The 24,632-nt window shown below is 33.6% G+C and overlaps 1 protein-coding gene across 7 annotated transcripts in view; it reads right to left on the reverse strand.

Annotated features, from left to right (window-relative positions):
• Window positions 1–24,632, reverse strand: part of LOC126880627 (protein lap4-like) — a 506,864-nt gene that overhangs the window by 100,357 nt on the left and 381,875 nt on the right. For 6 of the 7 annotated variants that reach the window (XR_007696657.1, XM_050644639.1, XM_050644640.1 and 3 more), the window contains one exon: window positions 23,279–23,830. Coding sequence is in view for 6 of the 7 variants with exons in the window: in XM_050644639.1 (XP_050500596.1) it covers window positions 23,279–23,830 (552 nt within the window). In the remaining variant the exon portion in view is untranslated. The remainder of the gene's footprint in view (window positions 1–23,278; window positions 23,831–24,632) is intronic. The other variant, XM_050644642.1, reaches the window with a different exon arrangement.

A 24,632-nucleotide genomic window follows, 5' to 3' on the forward strand; every position in this document is an offset into this window, starting at 1 on the left:
ATTCAATAATGGATCAAAATAGATCAATAGATTAAAATTTCAGAAAAATCCAACTGTTGATAAAAATGTAAAAAATTAATAATCGGTATATCAGACCTCCACGATGTTTTCTGCACTCAAAAATGTATCTAGGCATACTCGATACTTATGAGGTATTTCCTTGTGAGATATTTACCTCCCACTTTGAAGTACATAAACTATGAGGTGGAGGATGAAGTGAATGGAATAATCTTTTCCTCATAATGTTTCAGATGTGGTCAATGGGTACAAGATCGGGCGATTAAGAGTACCAAGGCAAAAAATTGGCTTGATTGTCTTCAAAATGGGCTAACAGAAATCTTGCTGTGTGCAATCGCGCATTATCTTGTTGGAAAAGAGCTAAGGGACACAGGAAAAAAATCCAAAAATATATACTCCACAAAGACGCCTAAAAACAAAATTAAAAAATGTACTAATAGTCCAAGTAATGAAGCATAAAATAGGACAAAACCTCGCAATTTCTACAGAATGGATCTATTTGCTTGAAAATTTGAGAATAAGTAGTAGATAGTCCAAGGATCAAAATCTATATGATGCCGAAAGGCGCATTTACCATGGGGGTGGGTGCCGCCCCATCTCGGGGTGGAAATTTTTTATTATATTTTGACCGCAAAAATTGGTAAAAACATTCATTCTCAGCAAAAAACGTTCTATATATTTTTTTGATAAAATTAATAGTTTTCGATTTATTCGCTATCGAAAATGTTAGTTTTATACCGAAAAAATCATGTTTTTAATAAGTTTTCTGCTAATAACTCCAAAAGTTTTCGTTTTATCAAAACAACTTTATTTAACAAAAATGTACCTTTAGAAAAAATAAACAAGACCGTCTTTTAAATTTTCTAAAGACCGAGAGTAATCGAGCTATACTTTATTATATGCTAGCTCTTCTTCGTCGAATGCTAAATGTTGTAGTTTCAAAGTCAAAAGACGGGAAAACCATGCATTTTTCGAGGATAACTTGTTTAAGCTAATTTAAAGTATTTAAAAATATCTATCTCCAGAAATAAAAAAGTCTTTAGCTCAAAAATTAAGTGGCTTATAATGAAAAGAATGTCAGTCCCAATTTTTTTCAGCGACAAGTGTTCACAAGCAACCCCCTAATAACCACTCTAATTAAAATTAATCACTGACCTTATTTGGTCTTCTTTATTTATGTATTATTAATAGGTTCTGGAAGTTTAACCGGCTTAGAATGATTAGTTTTTAAAAAATGGAGATAAAAGCGAATAACGAATTTTTGTGGTTTGGAAAAAATGACCTTTTCTTCAGAATAGAAAGATTAGCATCAGAGATACGAAAAATATTTAAATACATAGTTGTAGCTTAGTTAATTCCCAAGAAACTGATTTGCAAAAAAATTTTCTACGATCAAAATTGAGTGAGGTATTGACAATTAAAATTTGTAATAACATGCAAAAACCACCTTTACCAACCCTTTCAATGTAACCTCTTTTTGTGACAGGATTTTAAAAGGATTTAATATTAACAGCCTTATAGATCTTGTAAAAATCTACCAAATTATTTTTACTGAACTTCCTAAGATAAAAAATAAAAAGTCACAGTTAAAAAATCAATATATTTTTTTGAAAAAAAAAAAGGAGAAATCCAGTTGGAATCATAATAATGCAAGTGGCGGTGTTTTTAGTCATTTGCCTTATTTACTCTTCTTTATTTATGTATTATTAATAGATTCTAGAAGCTTGACTGGCTTAGAATGATTAGTTTTCAAAAAAATGGAGTTCAAAGCGAATAATGAATTTTTGTATTTTGTGAAAAATGTCATTCTCTTCAGAATAGAAAGATTAGCATCAGAGATATGAAAAAATGTTTAAACATGAAATTGTAGGCTATTTAATTCTCAAGAACGTCGTGTGAAAACATTTTTTTTCTACGGCAAAAATTGAGTGAATCGTAAATGAGTATACCATCGAAAAACATTGATTTTTTAGATATAAAACTAACACTTTCGATAGCGAATAAATCGAAAACTATTAATTTTATCAAAAAAATGTATAACGTTTTTTGCTTAGAATGAATGTTTTCACCAACTTTTGCGGTCAAAATATAATAAAAAATTTCCACCCCCGAGATGGGGCGGCAACCACCCCCATGGTAAAAGCGCCTTTCGGCATCAAATAGATTTTGATCCATGAACTATCCACTACTTATTCTCAAATTTTCAAGTAAATCTATCGATTCTGTAAAAATTGCGAGGTGAAAAGCTTCGGTTCCTGGACTATAAGCCAACCTTATAGTTTTAAAAGAGTGGTGTATCACCCTATACCTTGTATGAGTATTTTGTTCAGACTAATTACTATATTTGTTTTACAGGATGGAGATAAAAATTAATGAACCTAGTCACCAAATTTGTTTTTGGTCATTTACATGTGTAGAAGTTCCCAAAACCTCAAATAAATCAAAATATAATATAATAATTTATTAAATTAAGGATTGTAATAATTATCAAGGTCTGACAATATTTTTCAGACTTTATAAAATATTCGTGTTTATCATGGACACTTTTATTATTACATTGTTCTAAGTGAAGCTAAATTTATGTACTACACAAAACAACATAATATTGTTTGTTTACATTATGATGGATCTGCCTTGCTATTTACTTTTGAGTTAATGTTTTGTTGTTCCTTTACCTTGTTTGTGATTTGTTTTCTATATTATTTCCCATGTTTCCCAAACGATATTCATAGCGTAACACGCCTTTCTGTTCCCAATTGCTGCTTCTCTCCATTTTGGAACTCTTCTTCCCTAAGATTTTTTTCCAACATCGTCTTGGCGATTCCCTTCATCCATGTTGCCGCCGGTCTTCTTTGTTTTCGCGTCTTTCTAATATTTTTTGGGAATTCTGCTTTCTTCCATTCGTCTGACAGTCTGACGTATCCGTACGATACAAGATGCTGTTTTTCTAATAGGCCTGGATCTTGCGTACCAGAAAAAAGTTTATTAATAGCAAGCTGAAATTTGTTAATAGCTTAACGGTGTCTAGTCGGACAAACTTTGATGTATGGGAAAACTGGAACAGGGGAAGTTTTAATTCTGGAACGTGATTTTAATTGTGGAACTTGTCATCCTGACAAGTTTATGATTGTGAAAATTAGCAGGTTGTTTTTAAGTTTATTCAATAGCAAACTTATATCATATATTTAAAAATGTTTGTCCGACAAATATGTTGAACATTTTAATAAGTCCGACACGTAGAACATGTCAAATGACAGGTGACAGGAATTATGTAGGTGATAAATAAAAGTTTGATTTTTGCATGAAAGTTTAATGAAAGTGTAACAAATTAATTGGAAGTTCTGGAAGAGACCAGACATGGTATATTGGACATATAACATGGTGGTAAAACCCACAATTACATTTGCATCAGTGGTATGGCGGCCAAAAGTGCAACAAAAAAGTGCCATCATCAAATTAAGCAAGGTGCAAAAAGACTTGCTTGTCTCGGGATCACGGGGGCTATGAGGGGCACACCTACGGCAGTTATGGAGGCACTACTGGATATCCCTCCTTTACATATAACAATAAGAGGTAAGGCGAGAATGGGATATTATAGACTGCGAGAAAACCTGAGCAACGTACCAGTTAAATCAGGACATAGTAGAATAACGAATGAAACTAATGATGCCGAATGGATGATGATTTCTGATCATATGACATCAAGATACAAGCCTGAAGTACCTTTTCAAGTAGACATTTGCCCACGAGACGAATGGGACAGAGGACTCTCGACCCAGACTGCAGGGTTACACCTGGTATACGGACGGGTCTAAAACTGCAACGGTTCGGGCGCAGGAATATTCTGTAGTGGTGGAAATTTCAACATTTCTATTCCACTGGGAGAATATACCTCCGTATTTTAGGCAGAGATTTTTGCAATCTTGCAGTGTGCAAGAGAAAACAAGCTGAGGGCATTCGAACTGCAGCGGATTAACATATGCACAGATAGCCAAGCAGCCATTGGGGCTCTTATAAACCCTAAGGTGAACTCTAGGCTGGTGTGGTAATATCGACAAGAACTTGACAGACTGGCACAACATAACAGTGTTATACGGGTATGGGTTCCAGGTCATCGGGGCATATACGGCAATGAAAAAGCTGATGCACTTGCCAAGAGAGCATCAGCTACAAAATACCTGGGTCCAGAGCCGGCCGTGGGAGTGCCAAAAAGCACCGTCCGCGAACGAAAAATAGCCTGGATCCGAAGCCAACACAACTCACACTGGGAGAGTGTACCCGGTCAAACACATGGCAAGATGTACATCGGACGGACATGTGCTAGTAGGGCTGAGTTACTTCTGAAAACAAGCAGGAATCAGCTCAGAGTCATAACAGGTTTCCTCACTGGACATGCGGCAGTTAAGGGTCACCTGCATACAATGGGGCTATTTCATGGAGACTTGAGCTGCAGACTCTGTAACAGAGAACCTGAAACAGTCAACCATATTTTTCATGACTGTGAGGCATTGGATCGGAGGCGGCAAACACTTTTCGGAGACATCGAAGTGACTCCAAATATATATGGCACCCACCCACTAGACCTGTACAAGCTGGTATAGGGTTCCAGAATTCTGGAATGGGTTTCATAAACGAATGGAAGATGTACAATAAGCCAAGTGGCTGCAGTACAACCCGTTCACAACAGACGGCTTCCAAGGAAAAAAAATTGGAAGTTCTGTCCGACAAAATACATGGGACGTTTTCGTAGTCTGACGTCCGAAACCTGTAACCTGTTCCAAAAATAAAACTTCCCCTGTTCCAGTGTTCCCGTACATCGAAGCTTGTCCGACTAGACACCGTTAAGCTATTAACAAATTTTCAGCTTGCTATTAATAAACTTTTTTTTGGTACGCGGGATCCAGGCCTATAAGCTTCCATGACGTGTTGTTTAAAAATATAAAAACATTTAACCTGTTAAATTTTTCATTTAATACTAATAAAATGTATTTACCTTTACCTTGGAACACATTTTCTATTACACCGTATAATACAACGTTAAGAAATTTATTTCACTGTAGCTGTGAAGCTATAAAATAATAAATATCATAGCAGGATATCTAAATGTAACGTTTATTAAATCATCTATACATTGACCTATCCCACAGAAGGTCAGTGAGTCTTTTTACGTGAAAGTAACACAATAAGGTATCCTGCAAATGAACTCCTAGCTCTAGTTCTGTCTGTCTTAAGACACCGAATGACTATTAGGCCAGTCGTTCAAGGATCGGTAATAAAAAAAGTCGAATATTGTTCTCAGAAAAAGATGATACAAGACCGGAGACATCCCAATTAAAGTAGTAATTGGCTCTTATAGTTAGGCAGATAACTGAAGTGGAAATAAAAGACACCCGAGTATACAGGAGTAGCTCAAATTTCCCTAAAAACAAAAAAACAATCAAATATCAACTAAAAACTGCGAAAAAACTGATAGGGAAACAAAGTTTAAAGGTGCGTACTGACCTGAGCATTTTTCTTCGAACTAACCGAAGAAGTAAAGCGCGATGTACCAAATTGCCCTAGTTAGTACGTGTTCACGAGCAAAATTCTGCCGAACCAAACGAGCCGATCATTTTGTTCAGCATTCGTTCAATTAAGATCAAAAGCGAGCATTTGTTCGTTGATGCTCAGTGGGTACGGGCGTGCTCCAGATTCTCTACCATCATGATCGAATGAACACTGAAAGAGAATGAACAGAACATGGGAATGCAACGAATAGAACGAACATTTCGAATAACCTGAGCATCTACTTGTTTGTGAGCTCTTGGCTCGTTCGATTCGTTTGGTTCCTTCGGAAGAAAATCCTCTAGTCAGTACGCACCTTAATATAAATTGTCTTTACGATGGCGGCACACGAAAACTATATCAGAACAAACTAGACCAGTGACTTAATCGTGCATATGTAAACTACGACACAAATTTGATACATGTCCACAAATGAGAATCCCTAAAGGGAGCTGCAATGAAGCCTTGGAAAAAGAAGAGCGAACCTAGCGACGAACAAATAAGAGCATATTATGGAGTGATGAACTCAAACAATAGAAACAAAAAAGAAAACATTTTTAGAAGAATGGTGAAGTGGAATCCTGACACGCTGGAAGCAAGTCTCTGAAGGCTTGGCAATTCATACGAAATGTAAGGAGAGAGGACGTAAATACAACAAACAATCAACATCAATATATTTAAAAAGCTACTATTCAAAAGAACTACACCAGACCTGAACATCTCCAACAAACACATAGATACCAAATGTAAACGATATCAAATCTATAGACCAGAAATTAACATCAGAGACGACCTAACGGCCAAATTTATAAAATTAATGAAAAATAAAAGAGCCTGTGGACCAAAAGCATTTTTTTTTTTTAGAAAACGAAAAAGCAACCAGATTTTGCACTGCCGAATTTTTGAAAAATACAATATCAACTTTTGTTAATATGCTGACAGAACTTGTTAATAGATACTTAAATGGAGATAATATACCTGAAGGCTGGAAAGAAAGATGGATTATAGCGATCCATAAAAAGCGGATAAGGCAGACTGCAAGAACTACCGTTGCATCTCAGTTACCAGCACTCTCAGTGAATTATACGGAGAAGTTATGAAAACCCAATAACCGAAAACAAATACGAACCACTTAAGCTGGAACAACAAGCAGGATTTCGAGGTGGACGATCTTGTATCAACCATAATATCTACACTTTAACTCAACTAAATGAAAAAATAATGGATAAATATAGAAGCACAAAAGTGATAGCAAAATAGAGAAAAATCCTTGTGCAATAGCACACCATTACAACACAACAGGCCACACATTGAATTTATCTGATATCAAGATCTTATATATTATTATAGAAAAGGTTATTTCTTGAAATGTACAGTCACGGTCACTGAAGAGTTTACACCTTCATTTTTATATTGTAATATTGAAAAATTGCATTGTCGTACGGATTTACTGAATGCCAAATTGATTGTCAAAAATTTCGCGCGTATTTAAAATAAAATAAAAACTAGGTATTTGAATAACGCACAAAACCAAGAATAATTGCCAAACTCAATAATTTTAACTCTCTTTTATTCAAAAACCCCTGTCTATAATTTCTATTTTGTTACGTTTTGTTAAATAAATTTATTTTATTTTACCCCAGGCTGTGGGTGAAAAAACGTAATATAATTCAGGAATTTTTGAAACCTATCAGGTGTTGTAAAGGACGATGCCAGGAATAACTTCCACTAAAATGTAACCAAAAATATTGTGCGCTTTTTTTATTGCGATTTTCATTTGTTAAATTTGCAATTTTTAATGATTTTTAATTTTGCAGCTTAGGATATTCGTTTTAGAGAAAAACTTTTTGATAGAAAGTTGTAGTAAATTAAAAAACCTACAATTTGAGGTACCGTAAGTTTAATTTGGTTAATTGGTTATTGCAAAACAGCCCGCGAAAGGTCCAAAATGGCCGTTTTTTACAATTGCATAATTTATTGTACAAATAATTTTGTTTTATTTTTTAAAGCTTTAAAATCAACCTTTCGATTCCAAACATTGCTTGGATATTATAAATTGTTTCTCCCAAGAGATCAAATGTCGAAGGCTATAACTTTTTGAAAAAAAATCGTAGAGAGTTGGTGAAACATCCAATCTCCTTCTAAAGAGTTATATTTTCATATTCTGATGTAAATAAATGCGTAAAACATTTTTAAACTTCTAATTTTTGGGTTTGAAAATAAGGGGGCAAATTTCGTTATAAACATTTAGAGCTGAAGCGGCCCTGTACATCCTATGAGTTTTTAACTTACAGATTATTGTTGCTGAAGATGAAACGAAGATTTATAAAAATATAAAAAATTTCTACGACCAACTGAAGCCGAGATAATTTTTGGGTTTGAAAATAAGGGGGCAAATTTCGTTATAAACATTTAGAGCTGAAGCGGCCCTGTATGTCCTATGAGTTTCTAACTTACAGATTATTGTTGCTGAAGACGAAACTAAGATTCATAAAAAAACTAAAATTTTCTACAACCGACTGAAGCCGAGATAATTGTTTTTTTTCTTTCTTAAATCGTAGTGCCTTTATTTATAACAATTAAGAAATTATTTTACAGTCATTGACTAAAGAAAGACTTTAAAATAAAAATTATTATAAAATATAATTACAGTTAATTATTAAAAATTATTTTTTAAATCGGTGCTTTTGCAAGCGGCCGAATTTTGCAAATCGCCCGGCTTGCTTCAAATCCGCGCGCTCGAAAAATTTTTACGTAACTTGTATTAAATTTTGACAGAAAACAATTTAATAATATTACCATTATAATATACAGTCTATTTACCACTGTATTTGTTTTTCTTGATAACCTTTTATATGTGAAATCCAAAAAGAATAGTCACTACAAGAAGAGAAAGTTTTATATTGTATATTGTAAGAAGTAACATTATTATTATTATATTTATATAACAATGAAAATATTAAAAATATAGTTATATATTTCATATATATATATATATGTATCATTTTTGTAATATTATTTCTTCAGAAATGAAATTCCACATATAAAAGTTTATCAAGAAAAACAAATACAGTGGTAAATAGACTGTTTATTATAATAGTAATATTATTAAATTGTTTTCTGTCAAAATTTAATACAAGTTACGTAAAAATTTTCCGACCGCGCGGATTTGAAGCGAACCGGGCGATTTGCAAAATTCGGCCGCTCGCAAAAGCACCGATTTTAAAAATAATTTTTAATAATTATATTATCTCGGCTTCAGTTGGTTGTAGAAAATTTTTATTTTTTTATAAATCTTCGTTTTGTCTTCAGCAACAATAATCTGTAAGTTAAAAACTCATAGGATGTACAGGGCCGCTTCAGCTCTAGATGTTTATAACGAAATTTGCCCCCTTTATTTTCAAACCCAAAGATTATCTCGGCTTCAGTTGGTCGTAGAAATTTTTTATTTTTTTTATAAATCTTCGTTTTATCTTCAGCAACAATAATCTGTAAGTTAAAAACTCATAGGATGTACAGGGCCGCTTCAGCTCTAAATGTTTATAACGAAATTTGCCCCCTTATTTTCAAACCCAAAAATTAGAGCTTTAAAAATGTTTTACGCATTTATTTACATCAGAATATGAAAATATAACTCTTTAGAAGGAGATTAGATGTTTCACCAACTCTCTATGATTTTTTTTTCAAAAAGTTATAGCCTTCGACATTTGACCTCTTGGGATAAACAATTTATAATATCTAAGCAACAAATTCGTTAATCTGGCTTTACAATTTTTTTTATGTTTGGAATTGAAAGATCTTCATTTTAAAGCTTACCTCAAGTACCGTACCTCAAATTGTAGGTTTTTTAATTTACTACAACTTTATATTAAAAAGTCTTTCTCTAAAATCAATATCCTAAGCTGCAAAATTAAAAATCATTAAAAATTGCAAATTTAACAAATGAAAATCGCAATAAAAAAAAGCGCACAATATTTTTGGTTACATTTTAGTAGAAGTTATTCCTGGCATCGTCTTTTACAACACCTGATAGGTTTCAAAAATTCCTGAATTATATCCTGAAATCGACCTATTTTTCACCCACAGCCTGGGGTATTTGGATTTTTTAGTTTTCAACAACCTATTCTGGGTCCTCCACTGGTAACGTCACTTTGACGTAAAAGGTGAGTTTAAATGAGTTTAAACGAGGTAATAATTAAAAAAATTGGCAAATTTTAAAGAGGGGTCTAGGAAAGTTGGTCGAGAACACTTCGCCGACGGAAAATTAGTCGACAACATTTTTGGTCGACAAACAGTTGGTCGAATGCACAATTCATCGAATGTACAATTCGTCGACGAACATTTGATCGAACGGATTTTTCGTCGACAAACTGTTATTTATCTTTAGGATAAAGGGATTAATGGTGACAAATGACGGATTATTGGTTTATATTTTGTTAACTGGAATATTGTATTACACAAATCTGATTTTATTTTTTTTGGGCTTTTGTTAATTTTCTTTTCTAAATCTTAATTATTTTTAAATTTAATGAAAAAATTGGCTGCGGTGGGAGAGTAGACAGCAAATATAAACCGATATTTTAATTAGTGATGTACCATTCTTCTTTTTGGTGTCGGCGCACTTGCGAACGGAGCATTTCCGGACCAATCAAATTTGGGGGCACTTGCTGACAAGACGAAATATGTGAGATGCTGAGGTAAATAAAATGTTAGGGAATCGAGGCATTTCCGTACAATGTTTTGGACTGCAATAATCAGTAAATATCAATAAAAAAGTAAAGAAATCGTGAGAATAAACTTCCCTTTACTTTATCCAAGGCTTAGGACTGGCAATCTATAAAATAATTTTTTTGATATGGTACAAAGAAACTAACTTTATATACAGGGTGTCCCGAAAAGATTGGTCATAAATTATACCACAGATTCTGGGGTCAAAAATAGGTTGATTAAACCTCACTTACCTATATACAATAGTGCACACAAAAAAAGTTACATCCCTTTAAAGTTACAAAATGAAAACCGATTTTTTTTAATATATCGAAAACTTCTAGAGGTTTTTTATTGAAAATGGACATGAGGAATCTTTATGGTAGCAGCATCTTAAAAAAAAATTATAGTGAAATTTGTGTACCCCATAAAAATTTTATGGGGGTTTTGTTCCCTTAAACCCCCCCAAACTTTTATGTACGTTCCATTTAAATTATTATTGTGGCACCATTAGTTAAACACAATATTTTTAAAACTTTTTTGCCTCTTAGTACTTTTTTCATAAGGCAGTGTTTATCGAGATATTTTGAATATTTGTCGAATCCACCACCTATTTGTATATGGTTAAGTATGATCTGAAAATTTATTTATAACTTAAATTTTTTGGTATATTTTGAAAAAGAAGCCACATCTCGATAAAAGTTAACTTATCAAAAAAAGACTAAGAGACAAAAAAGTTTTAAAAACACTGTGTTTAACTAATGGTACCACAATAATAGTTTAATTGGAACGTACACAAACATTTGGGGGGTTTAAAGGAACAAAACCCCCATAAATTTTTTATGTAAATATAGTAAAAAAGTAGCCGCATCTCGATAAAAACTGGCTTATCGAAAAAATACTAGGAGGCAAAAAAGTTTTAAAAACGTTGTGTTCAACTAATTGTACCACAATAATGAATTAATTGGAACATACACAAAAGTTTGGGGGGGTTCAAGGGAACAAAATCCCCATAAATTTTTTATGGGGTGGAAAAATTTCACTATAATTTGGTTTTAAGGTGAGCCTGTCATAAGAATGATACATGCCCGTTTTCAATAAAAAATCTTTGAGAGTTTTCGACATATTGAAAAAAATCGATTTTCATTTTGTAACTTCAAAGGGCTGTAACTTTTTTTATGAGCACATTTGTACTAAGGTAAGTTAAGTTCAACCGAACTATTTTTGACCCCAGAATGTGTGGTATGATTTATGACCATTCTTTTCGGGACACCCTGTATATTGGCGTATTTCCGCCATGTATTATTCCCTTTGTGTCTTTGTCGACAAAAAATCCATTCGACCAAATGTTCGTCGACGAATTGTGCATTCGACCAACTCTTTGTCGCCCAAATGTTGTCGACCAATTGTCCGTCGACGAAGTGTTCTCGACCAACTTTCCGACACCGATTAAAGAGTGTAAACTATTCGATGGTCATAACTGTACATCAACAAAAATGAAAAGTAAATTATTATAAGACATATACCAGCAATTTAAGCAACATGTATTGCAATATTGTAAAATTCTGAAAAAAAAATTTCTGGTTCTATAATAGAACTCGTTGGCCCTAACAACATATGTGAAAAACATTTTTCCGAAAAGGAGAAAAACATCATATTTGGGCACATACTTAGAAATCATAAGTACGAGTTGTTACAGCTGATTATAAAGGGTAAAATCGAAGGAAAAAAGGTCCTGGTGGACGACAAATATACTGGCTGAACCTGGTTGAAAAATAGCGACTGGACCGGGTTAAAGACACAGACGATTTTAAGAAAAGCGGAAGATAGAGACGAATGTTCCATGGTTATAGCCAACCTTCATTAATGGAAGAAGAAGAAGAAGTGTCGTCTAGGACGCTCATAAAACGACATGTGTTCTAGGCTAATTTGTTTCATATACAGCATTTCGTAAGTTATATTATTGTGAATGTAATCAACATCATCATTAACCCTTTTGAGTCCACTGCTGAAAATATACCTCCCTTAAATATTTCCATTGCATTCGATCTTGAGCAAGTGAATAGAGAGTTATTGCCACCGGCAAATAAAGGATCCTTTATTACAGGATACTTTAATAAAGGACAAATACAGGACGGGTCTAAAAGAGTGGTATTGCAAACGCAGTTAAAGAATCTTTTATTTTGACAAATGACATGAAATATTTTTGTAAATATAAAAATAACCTATAAAATTCCATTTGTCGATATAAATTAAAATAAGATAATTGAAGAGTAAAACGTTAAATTTAATTATTTTGTCATTTAAAGATGTTTAGAGAACAACATAATATATCCCATAATACTCATCGTTCAATAATATGGAAGTGCAATAAATTGGAAATACTATTTTAGGAGTTTTTAAATACTTTTGCATTATGGGTATGTGTAATTTGGAATTTCTGGAGAATATATTATAAGGGAATAGTGGATATCCATTCCTCAACTACAACTACCGAATGACACCATTCCAGAATTTTCAGACAGAAGTTGTGTTTTTATAATCCATCACAAATCCCTTCAAGAATTGTTATTGAAAGAACATTTGGTATTGTGAAGAGATTTCCCATTTTACCATATGTAATGAGATGCAAGTTACCTTTTATTCAAAGAATAATATCAGCTTGTTCAGTTTTACATATTGCAGTAGTACATAATAGAGAAAACGTTGAAATACTGGCAAATGAGTGTGCTGTTGATATTGATATAGAAACTGTGGCAGTACATTTTCAACCAGGAGCTAATCTAATGCGACTAAATTGTGTGTGTGTTTGTTTAAAATTATTGTTCGACATTTAAAGCTAGCGCTTAAACTAATTTTATTTTTATTGGACTGCAGTTTGTTAATTAATTTATAAATAAATATAAATATTATATTGGTGACTGATTTTAAGTATTTTATGATCATTAGCAGGTTTTAAATAATAAATTTATAAATATATACATACATGCTATTGGCGTTTGATCTTTTATCCATTATGGCCCTCTCTTTCTTTCTTTTCACCTCTGGATAACTAGTTATCAGGAAGTTTATCTGACAGATTAGATACTAATAGATATCTGACAGAGAAAAACTTCCCGTTAACTAGTTATCCGGAGCTGAAAAGACAGATACTAAGGATACTGTTATATAAACTTCCTAATAATTAGTTATCTGAAAATGAAAAGACCTCTAATCTGTCAGATAAACTTCCCGATATACAAAAAGATAATAGAAGAATTAAGCTTTATGCTGGTTTTTATTAATTTTTTTGGCAATGTTTAAATAAACAAATACTGATGGCATGAAATGGATCACGAACAAGGAGGAATGAAGAAGGAATTGGAGATTGTGTTTACCATTAAACGCATAAAACTGCAGTATCTGGGACACATATGATAAATCAGCACCGTTACTCCCTGCTGCAGTACATATTGCAAGGTACAGTCAAAGGTAAGCGTAAGGTAAGACCTGGTAGAGGAAGAATATCAATGGAACTGTTTCGAATCGCAGCTAGCAAGGTTACGATTGCTATATGATTTCCAACATTCGAAACGGATAAGAACCAAAAGAAGAAGATGGCATGAAAATGAAAGTGTATTAATACTTTTGATTAAAAACTTTATAGATTCTAATCTATAAAAGATTAAATTTTCAAAAATAAATACTTGAACCTTTGTTTTATTTTGTTAACCTGTTGTTATATATCTGTTGAATAGAACTCTATTTTGAATCTAGAATTTTAACAAATCCTAACTTTCATTAAAATTTATTGATCTTATATCTTCAATCTCTTATATCTTCAATAAATATTTATTTGTATAGAAAAATGTAAAATATATTGAGTTTAATAAATGAGTTACTGATATTTTAAGTTTGATCATTGTAATTAGTAACAATTTAAAATTATTTACGTAATATTCCTTTTTACAACTTCTTGTAATAACTCAAGCTTCAATAAAATGTTCTTTTCTATATTCGTTTGGGTCAAAACATCAATAATCTATATCTCAGAATATTACTTAGAGTTGTTTTTAATAAATAAAACCCAACATACAACTTTAATGATGAAAGTTTAATCAAAAATAAATCCCACAATACATAAATTATCAATCCAAAGAAGCGACAGGATAAATTCAAAATACAAGTGAAGTTAGACCTTTCTTCACATTTTTGACACGTTATGTCAAAATAAAGGAACTTTTATTAAAATAAAGGTGTCCTCTAATTTTCATTAAATACAGGCGGCCTGTATTTTATTAAAAGACAAAAATAAAAGACGCAATACTGCGCATGCTTATATGTCAAAATAAAGGATCTTTTATTACAGGTCGACTTAAAAGACGTTGGCAATAACTCTCTAATGTAAAATGTAATCTGTATATAAAATTGTTAGTTAATTTTGTAGCATGTTCTTGAAGAAGTATCAACATTGACCGGCCTAAATTGTCTAGAGTAAATGGATTACTTGGGAAAACCTTGAAGATATAATTAAATATAAGATTGTGTTTGATTACCGTACACCATAATTAAAGTGTGAAGGTATGTAGTATTAATCTAGGAAAGTGCTTATGAGAAGATTTTTCTACCTATTCTCGGATTTTTATATCTTCTTATATTACGTTTCTCGGTTATTATTACTCATTACAGCACATAATAGAAAAATATAACGATACAAAACAATGGGCAATTTGTAGTTGGCGAATTTTTTCAACGTTTGGATTCTTAACGGTTTAAAAAAATTGTTAAAAAAAATGAGTCGTTAAATCTCTGTCAAGAACTCGTATAATATGTTCAAGGAAACTAATAATAATTAGAGAGAAATGAGAAGTCCCAGATGTAAAGGAAGAATCTGAAACCTCTCGTGGAACCAATTTCTGGGTACATCTTTAATCTCTGCTTTTTACAATTTATAAGGCAAGGAGACGACGAATAAAGGAGACGGAAGGGAGTATAAATATGAAGTCACATTCCGTCTATTCGTCTTGGAAAAATTCCAACGAAAGTTAATTCAGTGTACTCAAAATATGAGTAAAATGAAAAATTAAAAAGAGCTTATGTTTCATTTCAGTTCAGGGGTGATCCACCATCCCCATACGTCAGTTTCGGCCTCTTCAGACCTCTTCAGTGGGGCTACATGAACACCTCTGAATCTAAACGAAACTAAGTTGCCTATTTAAGTAGAATTATGAATATAATTATTTGCTTGGCTCCCAAACGAAACCTCCACCTCCTGTTACGAAGTGACAGCTGTCAAATTTGTATGGTTATATTATTTAAGGAGATAGTGGCGGATGACGTCACATTTAACTACCTGCTTTAGGGATAAGAATCGTCCGGAAATGCTAGTCTTTGAAATTTTCGTTTTGGCCAGCTTAATCAGACACTTCGGTACTTAAACAAGTGAGGAGGTGTTAAACTTTAAAAGTGTTATTCTTCTTTCTCGAAACTCCTTATGCCCGTCAGGGCAGGGGTGTCATTTGGCCGTCCAGGGGGGCATTTGCCCCCCCCCCCCCTGGCCCTGAAAATGACTGAAATTTACAGAAAATACATCAATATTCATCATAACATCATATATAATGTATTGTATATATAGTGCTTGCCCCCCCAAACAAAATTTCAAATGACGCTCCTGCGTCAGGGGCGTCGGAGTTAAAATTTGTTGAGTTATAAAACAATTGTTATACACATGTTTAACACGCATATTCATAAGATTTTCTAGATATAAAAATATGTAGCAGTAAATCATTAATAGCGGAATTTACGCGTGGTATTCTTTAATGGTGATTAAACAATGCAAAATGCAACTCATACATGAAATAGCTGCATAAATATTCATTTTGTTTGTGAATTGATTTATAGAAAAACCTTGGTGTTTGTTTAAAAATCACTGTGCTAATATTTTCGGGTTTTTTTTCTTTGTAACATAATTCCGATCAGTACATACAAAATCATACAAAATAAAATTAATACAATCCAAAATGCCAAATATTCAAAAGTTAGATATACTTACCTTACGAAGATTCAGTAACGAAATGCATTTTTTAACAAAACTATATAATCTGAATTATTTATGTACTCTTCAAAATCATCTATAATCTGTATGAAAATGCATCGATAACAAATGAATAAATACATTCCAGTTTTTTAAAGACTTGGATCCACTTATGGATGTCATACTATGCCTTTTGAAAAACATTTACAGGTTTCAGGCTAAAGCTGGGAATGGGATCCAACGAAACGTGGCGTGGCACGCCAAGAGAAATAGAAGATATGTAATAGAAGAAGATAAAAACTAAAAACGGGATTCATCGCAACGTGAAATAGCGTTATTTTTCTCAAAATTTGTGATTTACGATCCTTGGGCTAGGACCGAACTCTTTATATTTATGGCAGGCCTGGATCAGCGCGAAGTCTACCGTCGTTTTGTTGGTAAATGAACACTGTTAAAAAGAAGTCAGAAGCTGATACATACTAGGTACGTAATCTCCGCCCCTTTTGGAGTGCCATGCCACACTCCAACGGATCCCGGCTTAAAAAGGAATTTATCTGCTTAGTCATCGAGCCATGATTCAACAGGTTTTTTACACGTTTCTACTTACAGCAAAATTTTGCAGATTATACAATAATTATTGCTCATTCAAAACTTGTAATAGACAAGCCACTAATGGCCGGTTTCACCAACGACAAATTATATAATAGGAAAACGATAGGAAGTAAATTCCACACTTGAACAACATTTAAAACGACATATACTTACATCGAGATCTATTTTATCTAAAACCAAACCTAATGATTAAAAAGTAAAAACAAAGGTTGTATTTTATGGATCTACCTCGTGAATGCAAAAACTTTTTCCACCTACCTCTACCGAAAGTATACTTTTCCGGACCTGATTGTAGGGAGCAAAGTTGTACTTTTCCTCCCTAGGGAGGAAAATATTTTTCCTCCCTAGGGAGGAAAAGTAAAAGTGACGTCATGGTATTTCATTCATGAAATGTAACTTATTGACGCCCTGTACAATATCTATTTTCTATTACGTAAGTTTCTATACATTTTAACGTTTATTTATAAAACACTCTGTATTTTGCAGAATGGTAAAAAACAGTAAATTGTTATTTTGATTTAACAATGTTTACATTATTAATTTGACTTATATTTGACAGTTGACAGTTATATTGTACGTACTTGTTAGTTTTAGTTCTAATAAATTTTGTTGGTTAGTTATATAAATAAATTAAGTAAAAATGAAAAAATGACTTGTTATTTGAGGAAGGTGGAAAAACCATATGTATAACATGGGAGTAAAGTGCCTTTTCCTCCCTTGAATGATTACTGCCCTCCGCTACGCGTCGGGCAGTAAACTTCATTCTCGGGAGGAAAAGTAGCACTTTCCTCCCTTGTTATACAAATAGCTATTATTTAGGTGAAACTTCGCGATTATTAAATGTTACAATAAGTGAACATCAATACTCTAACAAAAACCGAGAATTTCATAGATTTCAGATATCTAATAGAAAATGATTTGTATAATTTTGCAAAATTTGTATTTTGAAAACGATTTCGAAACTTGAAGCAAAATAGTAAAAGAGTTGATGTTGAGGTAACCGGTTTCGGGGTTTAGAAATATATACCCCATCATCAGGCCTAGTAGTGGAAACTTGAAAGGCTATATCTATACCAGTGATTTACAACACAAACAATACAATTGTTGTCAGTATAAAACCGGTATTTTCCAATACTTTATCAACTATCGAGTACCGGTCCAATCTATCAACAAAAATATTTAAAAAAATTACCAAATCGATGGCTTAGTGTGAAAACCTCGTATCTCATTTCACAGAAAATTTTACAGGTCAGACTTACTGAATTTCTGCATACTCTATCTTAAAAACAAGCATTTAACTTAACGTATTTTGATTGTGAACACATCTACACATATTTTAGGTTAGAGTATGCAGAAATTCAGTTTAAAGTTAATCCTGTAAAATTTTCTGTAAAATGAGATACGAGATTTTCACACTAAACCATCGAAATTTCTTTATAAAGATATGTTTTATTAAAATTCCTTAAATGGCTACGTCACAAAACGTTTTCCAAATAACAATTCCATCATCAGTTAAAGGGTTTTTACCCACATAGCTTGGTGACTCAAGCATGTCTTTTACCTGTAAAAAGCACAGACGATGGAACTGTTGTCACGAGAACGTTCTGTGATGTAGCCCTTTAAGGGGTTTTAATAAAAATATACCTTTTATAAAGGATTTTTGAAATTTTTTGTGATTAATGGTGTACAGCCAGCTACAGCAAGTAGCTGGCTAATTTCCTTGTGGATTTTAAAAAAGATTTATTAAAAAAAATGCATTTCTATACAGAGCTCCTCCACATCTCTTCTCGGATCATCCGGAAACCACTCAACATCTACGAGATACATTCCCATTCTAAACCAAAAAGCATCCCTTTACTATTCTCTAACCTTAATATTTACGTTATAATTCATGAATCTTACATTATAAATTGACAATATTATTGAGTGCTTTTAGATTCGAATAGCCATATGGTTCCAATATACCCAAATCATGCTACAAACGGTGCAGTAGGTGCATGTCAGATAAACAATAGCTTCATGCATAGAAAACCATACGATGCCATTAAAAACAATTTTTTGGTAAGTTGTTTAATATTAAAAATTTCAAGCTATCTCTAAAATATCTTTTGGTAGGAATGAAACAGAGTGAAGACGCGTTATCTAGAACAAGTTATGACGTATTTAGAAAAATAAAAACTATTTGATTACTGATAAATACTAAGATAAGAAAAAAAAAACTAAATCAAAATATAATACACTTTGTATATCTGATAGATGGATGAGAATCTTGGACAGTAAGGCAATCAGACAGGAGAAAGATAGACACCTCTGAAAGGTTCTGTTGGAGAAGAATGTTGCCAATTCCATGGACCGACCGGAGAACAAATAATTCTATTCTAAAAGAACTAAAGATTTGTAAGAGACTTTCCGTAAAAATCCAACTGCCACAATTGAAATATTTTGGACATGTCATGAGGTCAGACATAGACAATATAGAGAGATTCATCATTCAAAGGAAGGTAGAAATCTGAACGCTATGAGGAAGGTCTCCAACGAGATGGATTGACCAGATCATAAGAAGTTGCAAAAGATCTATGCATGATGTAATAGAAATGACCAGAGACCAGAGATCTATGGAGACGGACCATACACGACTACCATTACACTCCCTCCAAGAGGTCAAGAATGAAGAGAGATATTTTCTGAAAAAGAAGTAAAAATACAAGCAAAAATTCTACAACGATGTGTACGAAAGAAATCATATTAGAAGGAGAATCGACAAGATACAAATCGTGACAGGTAACAGAATTAGAGAAAGAGAGACAGATATAAATGTTTACAACAATATGTATATTCTAAAGAGGTCTCCTTGATTTTACCTGTGGTACGCTAATGCAGGCACTGACATTTTCGAGAATAAACGATAAAGAAAACCAAGAAACAATGGCTCTTGGAACCTGTCCGCACCGTCAGTGATAAGAAAGTGCTAACCTATTTGGGAGTTTTTCTAAGTTGGTCGCTTACGTGGACAATCAGCAGAGAAAAATCCTGTCAAGTTAGTGGTGAAACAACGTGGTTCGAAGGCTTGGTGCAGCGGAAAAGGATCGCTTAGTCACCGTAGACTATAAATTGTCTAGCTTCGTGTGGGATACGAATGGACCTGGAATAAAAAAAGCAAACAAGGAACGCACCCTAAATCTGGAAACTATGATACTGCTGCTACAGACTGTGAATATAAAGGAACAACTATGAACTACAGTCCCTGCTCAATTTATTAGACTCACCCTAGAAATATCAGTTTCTTTCATTTGAAACACCTTAAAAGTATGCTCAAAGTCGTACGAAACTGCTGAATAGGTTAAATAATAATTACTTAATAATTGTTCTACATAATTAAGTTAAAAATGGTGAAAGTTTTAGATTGAATTGTGAAAACTTGATAGATGACAATAGAATGGGCTAAAAGGGCGCAATGACTCGACTTTTTTCAACTTTAGTTTTTTAGTTAAATTAGTGATTGGTGTTCAATTTTCGTAAAATTTGCATTGGTGAGTGTTAATATTTTTCTATGTGAACGTTAGTTTTCAATTTTTTTAAGACATTATTATTTAAGACATATTTATTTTAAGACATTAATAGAAATATGTTAATTTCTAAAAGATGAATATCTTTGATTGAAATTTTTTCATATGGGTGATTGTAAAAATCTTTTTGTTGAGCAAATCTGTTGCTGCTCTTTTAGAAAATATTGCATGTTTTCAAAAAGAAATAGCAAAGACGTGCAGTGTATTTTAATCTTTAGTTCGACGGTGGAGTCAAAAACCTAAAGGGAAACATGATGTTACATCGATTTGGAGGGGTTGGTATGGCAGAAATATTTCAGTCACTCCTAGAGGGCAACGATTTTTAATAAATTTGGCTGTATAACACAGAAGAGTCACCCATAACGATATACGGAATGAATTGGAAGAATCAGAGTGTTCAGTATCGAAGTCCAATGTACGCTGAAATTTGTACAGTATGGGATTCAAATGTCATAGGCCAGTTCAGGAAATATCTAAACAACCAACTATCACCATAAATGCTCAAAAAAGCTTAGTTTGGGCCAATTTGCATTAATATTTTAGTCATATAATATTTATGCAAATTGGCCGAAACTAAGCGTTTCTTTAGCATTTGTGGTGATGGTTTTGGTTCCTTAACTGGCCTATGACATTTGAATCCCATACTGTACAAATTTCAGCGTACAGTGGACTCCGATACTGAACACTATGCTTCTTCCAATTTATTCCTTATATCGCTATGAATGACTCTTCTGTGTTTTACAGCCAAATTCATTACAAATCGTTTCCTCTGGGAGTGACTGAAATCTTTCTGCCAATACCAACCCCTCCAAATCGATGTAACATGATGTTTCCCTTTAGGTTTTTGACTCAACCTTCGAACTGAATATTAAGATACTCCGCACTTTTTTGCTATTTCTTTTTGACAACATGTGATATTTTCTAAAAGTATATTCAAATGGGAAATAAGCCACAATTTTACCTAAAAATGATTTTATTAACCTTTCGACGCCCAAGTCGGTTGTCGTTGTCAAAATACAAAATAATGAGTAAAATTGTTAATAAAATAATATAAATAATAATAATATTTAATAAAATAATATAAAATTGTCAAAATACATTATTTTGTATTTTGACAACGACACCCGACTTGGGCGTCGAAACGTTAATAAAATCATTTTTAGGTAAAATTGTGGCTTATTTCCCATTTGAATATACTTGATTATAAAAATGCCACAAGAAAATAGCTTCAGAACAACATTTTCTAAAAGAGTAGTAACAGAAGAGATTTGCTCAACAAAAAGATTGTTACAATCACCATATGAAAAAATTCCAATCGAAGATATTCATCTTTTAGAAATTAACACATTTATATTAATATCTTAAAATAAATTAAAAAAATTAAAAACTAACGTTCACACAAAACAACATTAGAACAATATTAACACTCACCACTGCAAATTTTACGAAAATTGAACACCAATCACTAATTTAACTAAAAAACTAAATTTGAAAAAAGTCGACTCATTGCACCCTTTAAGCCCATTCTATTGCCATTAATTAAGTTTTCACAATTCCATAAAAAAATTACCATTTTTAGCTTAATTATGTAGCATGATTATTAAGTAATTTTTATTTAACCCATTTAGCAGTTCTGTAACACTTTGAAGATACTTGAAGGTGCTTGAAATTAAAAAAAACTGATATTTCTCGGGTGAGTCTAATAAATTGAGCAGGGACTGTATAGTCAGGAAAACCACGATGAAGTAATTGAGTACAGTAAGCATTCGACTGCGTCAGATGGGACAAAATATGGAAATACCTGGAGAAAATGGGTGCTTCGGAACACCTAGTGGCATTGCTAGTCAACCTTTACGTAGAAACTCAGAAAATCGGCAAAAGTGAGGATACTTGAAGAACTGTCGGTGACGTTCACAGTTGGCAAGGGTGTAAAGCAGGCTGAGTGATAAGCTCCATACTGTTTAACATGGTCCAAAAATGGACGGAGCTGTTAGAACGAATAGAACGAGTGAGTTTGGAAACAGGACTGTCCATAAATAAATCAAAAACAAACATTATGATCATAGATAGAAGAAATTACAACCAGCCAGAGATTATCAGAATCAATGACATAGACGTGGTAAATCAATTTGTGTATCTGGACACCCTCTTATCATATATAATTCCGGAGCATGGACCAAAGAAGTAAAAAGGTCACGCATGGCCAGGGGAGCAATGACAGACCTCACCAAAATATGTAAAAGCCACAACATCACCGTAGATACAAAAATAATGCTTGTATAAACAACGGTCTTCTCCAGTTTTCTATATGAATCTGCATGCTGGCCTTCGAAGGAAGTTGATAAACGCATTATAAGCGTTTGAAATGTTTTGCTGGCGAACAATGTTGTGAATACCCTGGACCGCAATAAGAATAGACAGCAGCACGTTACAAGTAGGATTCGAAACAATGTGACCAAAAAAATCATCAATTACTTTGGTCATGTGGTGCGTAGAGAGGGTTTGGCGAAATCGACATTGCAGAGGATGATGCAAGGAGCGAGAGTCCCTGTAAGATAATCAACAAGGTATGTGGATAACATTACAAAATAGGTAAGTGCTCCACTAAACCTTTGCTTCAGAGTTGCAAGGGAAACAGAAACATGGAGACAGTTTAAGACAATCATTGAAAATTCAAGCATCTTATCACTGCACTTATATCTATTTTCTTTTAATAAAACATCAAAAAATTGTTTTAAACGGCAAGTACCCCCTACATGAGCAACTAAAAAAAAGTAAGAGATATTAAAAACAGCCTCTATCTGCAAAGGCCGCCTACCTCTATAATCAGTGGCTCTACCAACTTATTGTCCGTTATCCTAGTGACCACAGTTTCGGTAAAGGTACTCTTGGTAATGGTCTCGGTGACTCGCCCCGGCCCCTTCGGCGAGGGGGGCAGCTCGATAGGCGGTTCCGGTCGTTTTATCGTGACCGTCGTGACGGAATTCGCGTGACTATCATACCCGGTAGGAGTAGTCGCGGTGGGGGTGGGGGAGGTTTTGGCGGGAGGGGGCTGTTTAAGGAAATGGGGCGGTATCATCGCCTGGAACTCTTCGCTTGTGATGGGCCTCGCAAATACCTGGGTGTCATCCTCGAGGGAGGAATTCGAAGAGGTTTTCTTGTGGTTGGTTTGTGGCTTGGCGCTGGAAGCGGTTTGAGCTGTAGGATTGATTGGTGCCGTGGACGAATCGCTGGAAGTAGAGTTGATACGACGCGGCGCTGGCTTGGGTACTTCTCTCGTCGAGCTGTGGTCTATTCCGTTTGTTTTGGGCGTTTCTTGTAACACCTGGGTGGGCGTTGGAGGCTTTACTGGCTCTGGAGATTCAGAAGTCTGCAACAAAAGAGAAAATATTAATTAACTTTATTGTCAGATTTTTTTGAAAAAAAAAAAATAGAAAATTGGTAGATGTGGTTATTTAATTGCACATATTCTCATTGTTTCGAATTGCGCTATATCCCTATAACCCTTCACTCAGGGTAAAAGAGGGTAGCAGTTTTTTCTTTCAACGACCAACTGTTGCCTCTCACCTAAGCACTACGTGCATTCGAGCAAAGATGAAATACATCCACATGTTAAATATGTTGACAATGCAATTGAAGGGTTTTTATATCTTCTACAGTAGCTAGTTCCAAATACATGTACACTGGACGTTCACACTGAAGATGGTCAGTTTAGACCGAAAACGTTTTGTATTTTTTGTGATTTTCCATTATCTTTTGAATACATTTTAAAGAATTTTTAATAAATTCATACACCTACATACAACAGAAGTATTTACTTCATACTACATTGAGGTATAACCTTCTACACCTCATAATACAGGAAGAAGAGGCTATCCAGGCTGAAGAAGAGCATCCTGGCTCCGAAATCTGCGAGAGTGGACCACTGCTGATCTGTTTAGAGCTGCCGTAAACAAAGTTATTATTGCCAACATGATCGCCAACGTTCAATAATCGAACAGGGTACTGAAAGAAGAAGATCGTTTGTCGAAATTTGCCATGACTATTTTACATAAATGTAGCTGAATTTCGTTGTTGCAGCTGTAACGATTAGTTATTTACATCGTTACTAAAATATTTATTCCAATAGGAACTAGGTATGCAACCAACTTTACAGACAATTGTATTGAAAG

The sequence above is a fragment of the Diabrotica virgifera genome, chromosome 2 (genome assembly GCF_917563875.1).
Source record: "Diabrotica virgifera virgifera chromosome 2, PGI_DIABVI_V3a".
Classification (NCBI taxonomy): domain Eukaryota; kingdom Metazoa; phylum Arthropoda; class Insecta; order Coleoptera; family Chrysomelidae; genus Diabrotica; species Diabrotica virgifera.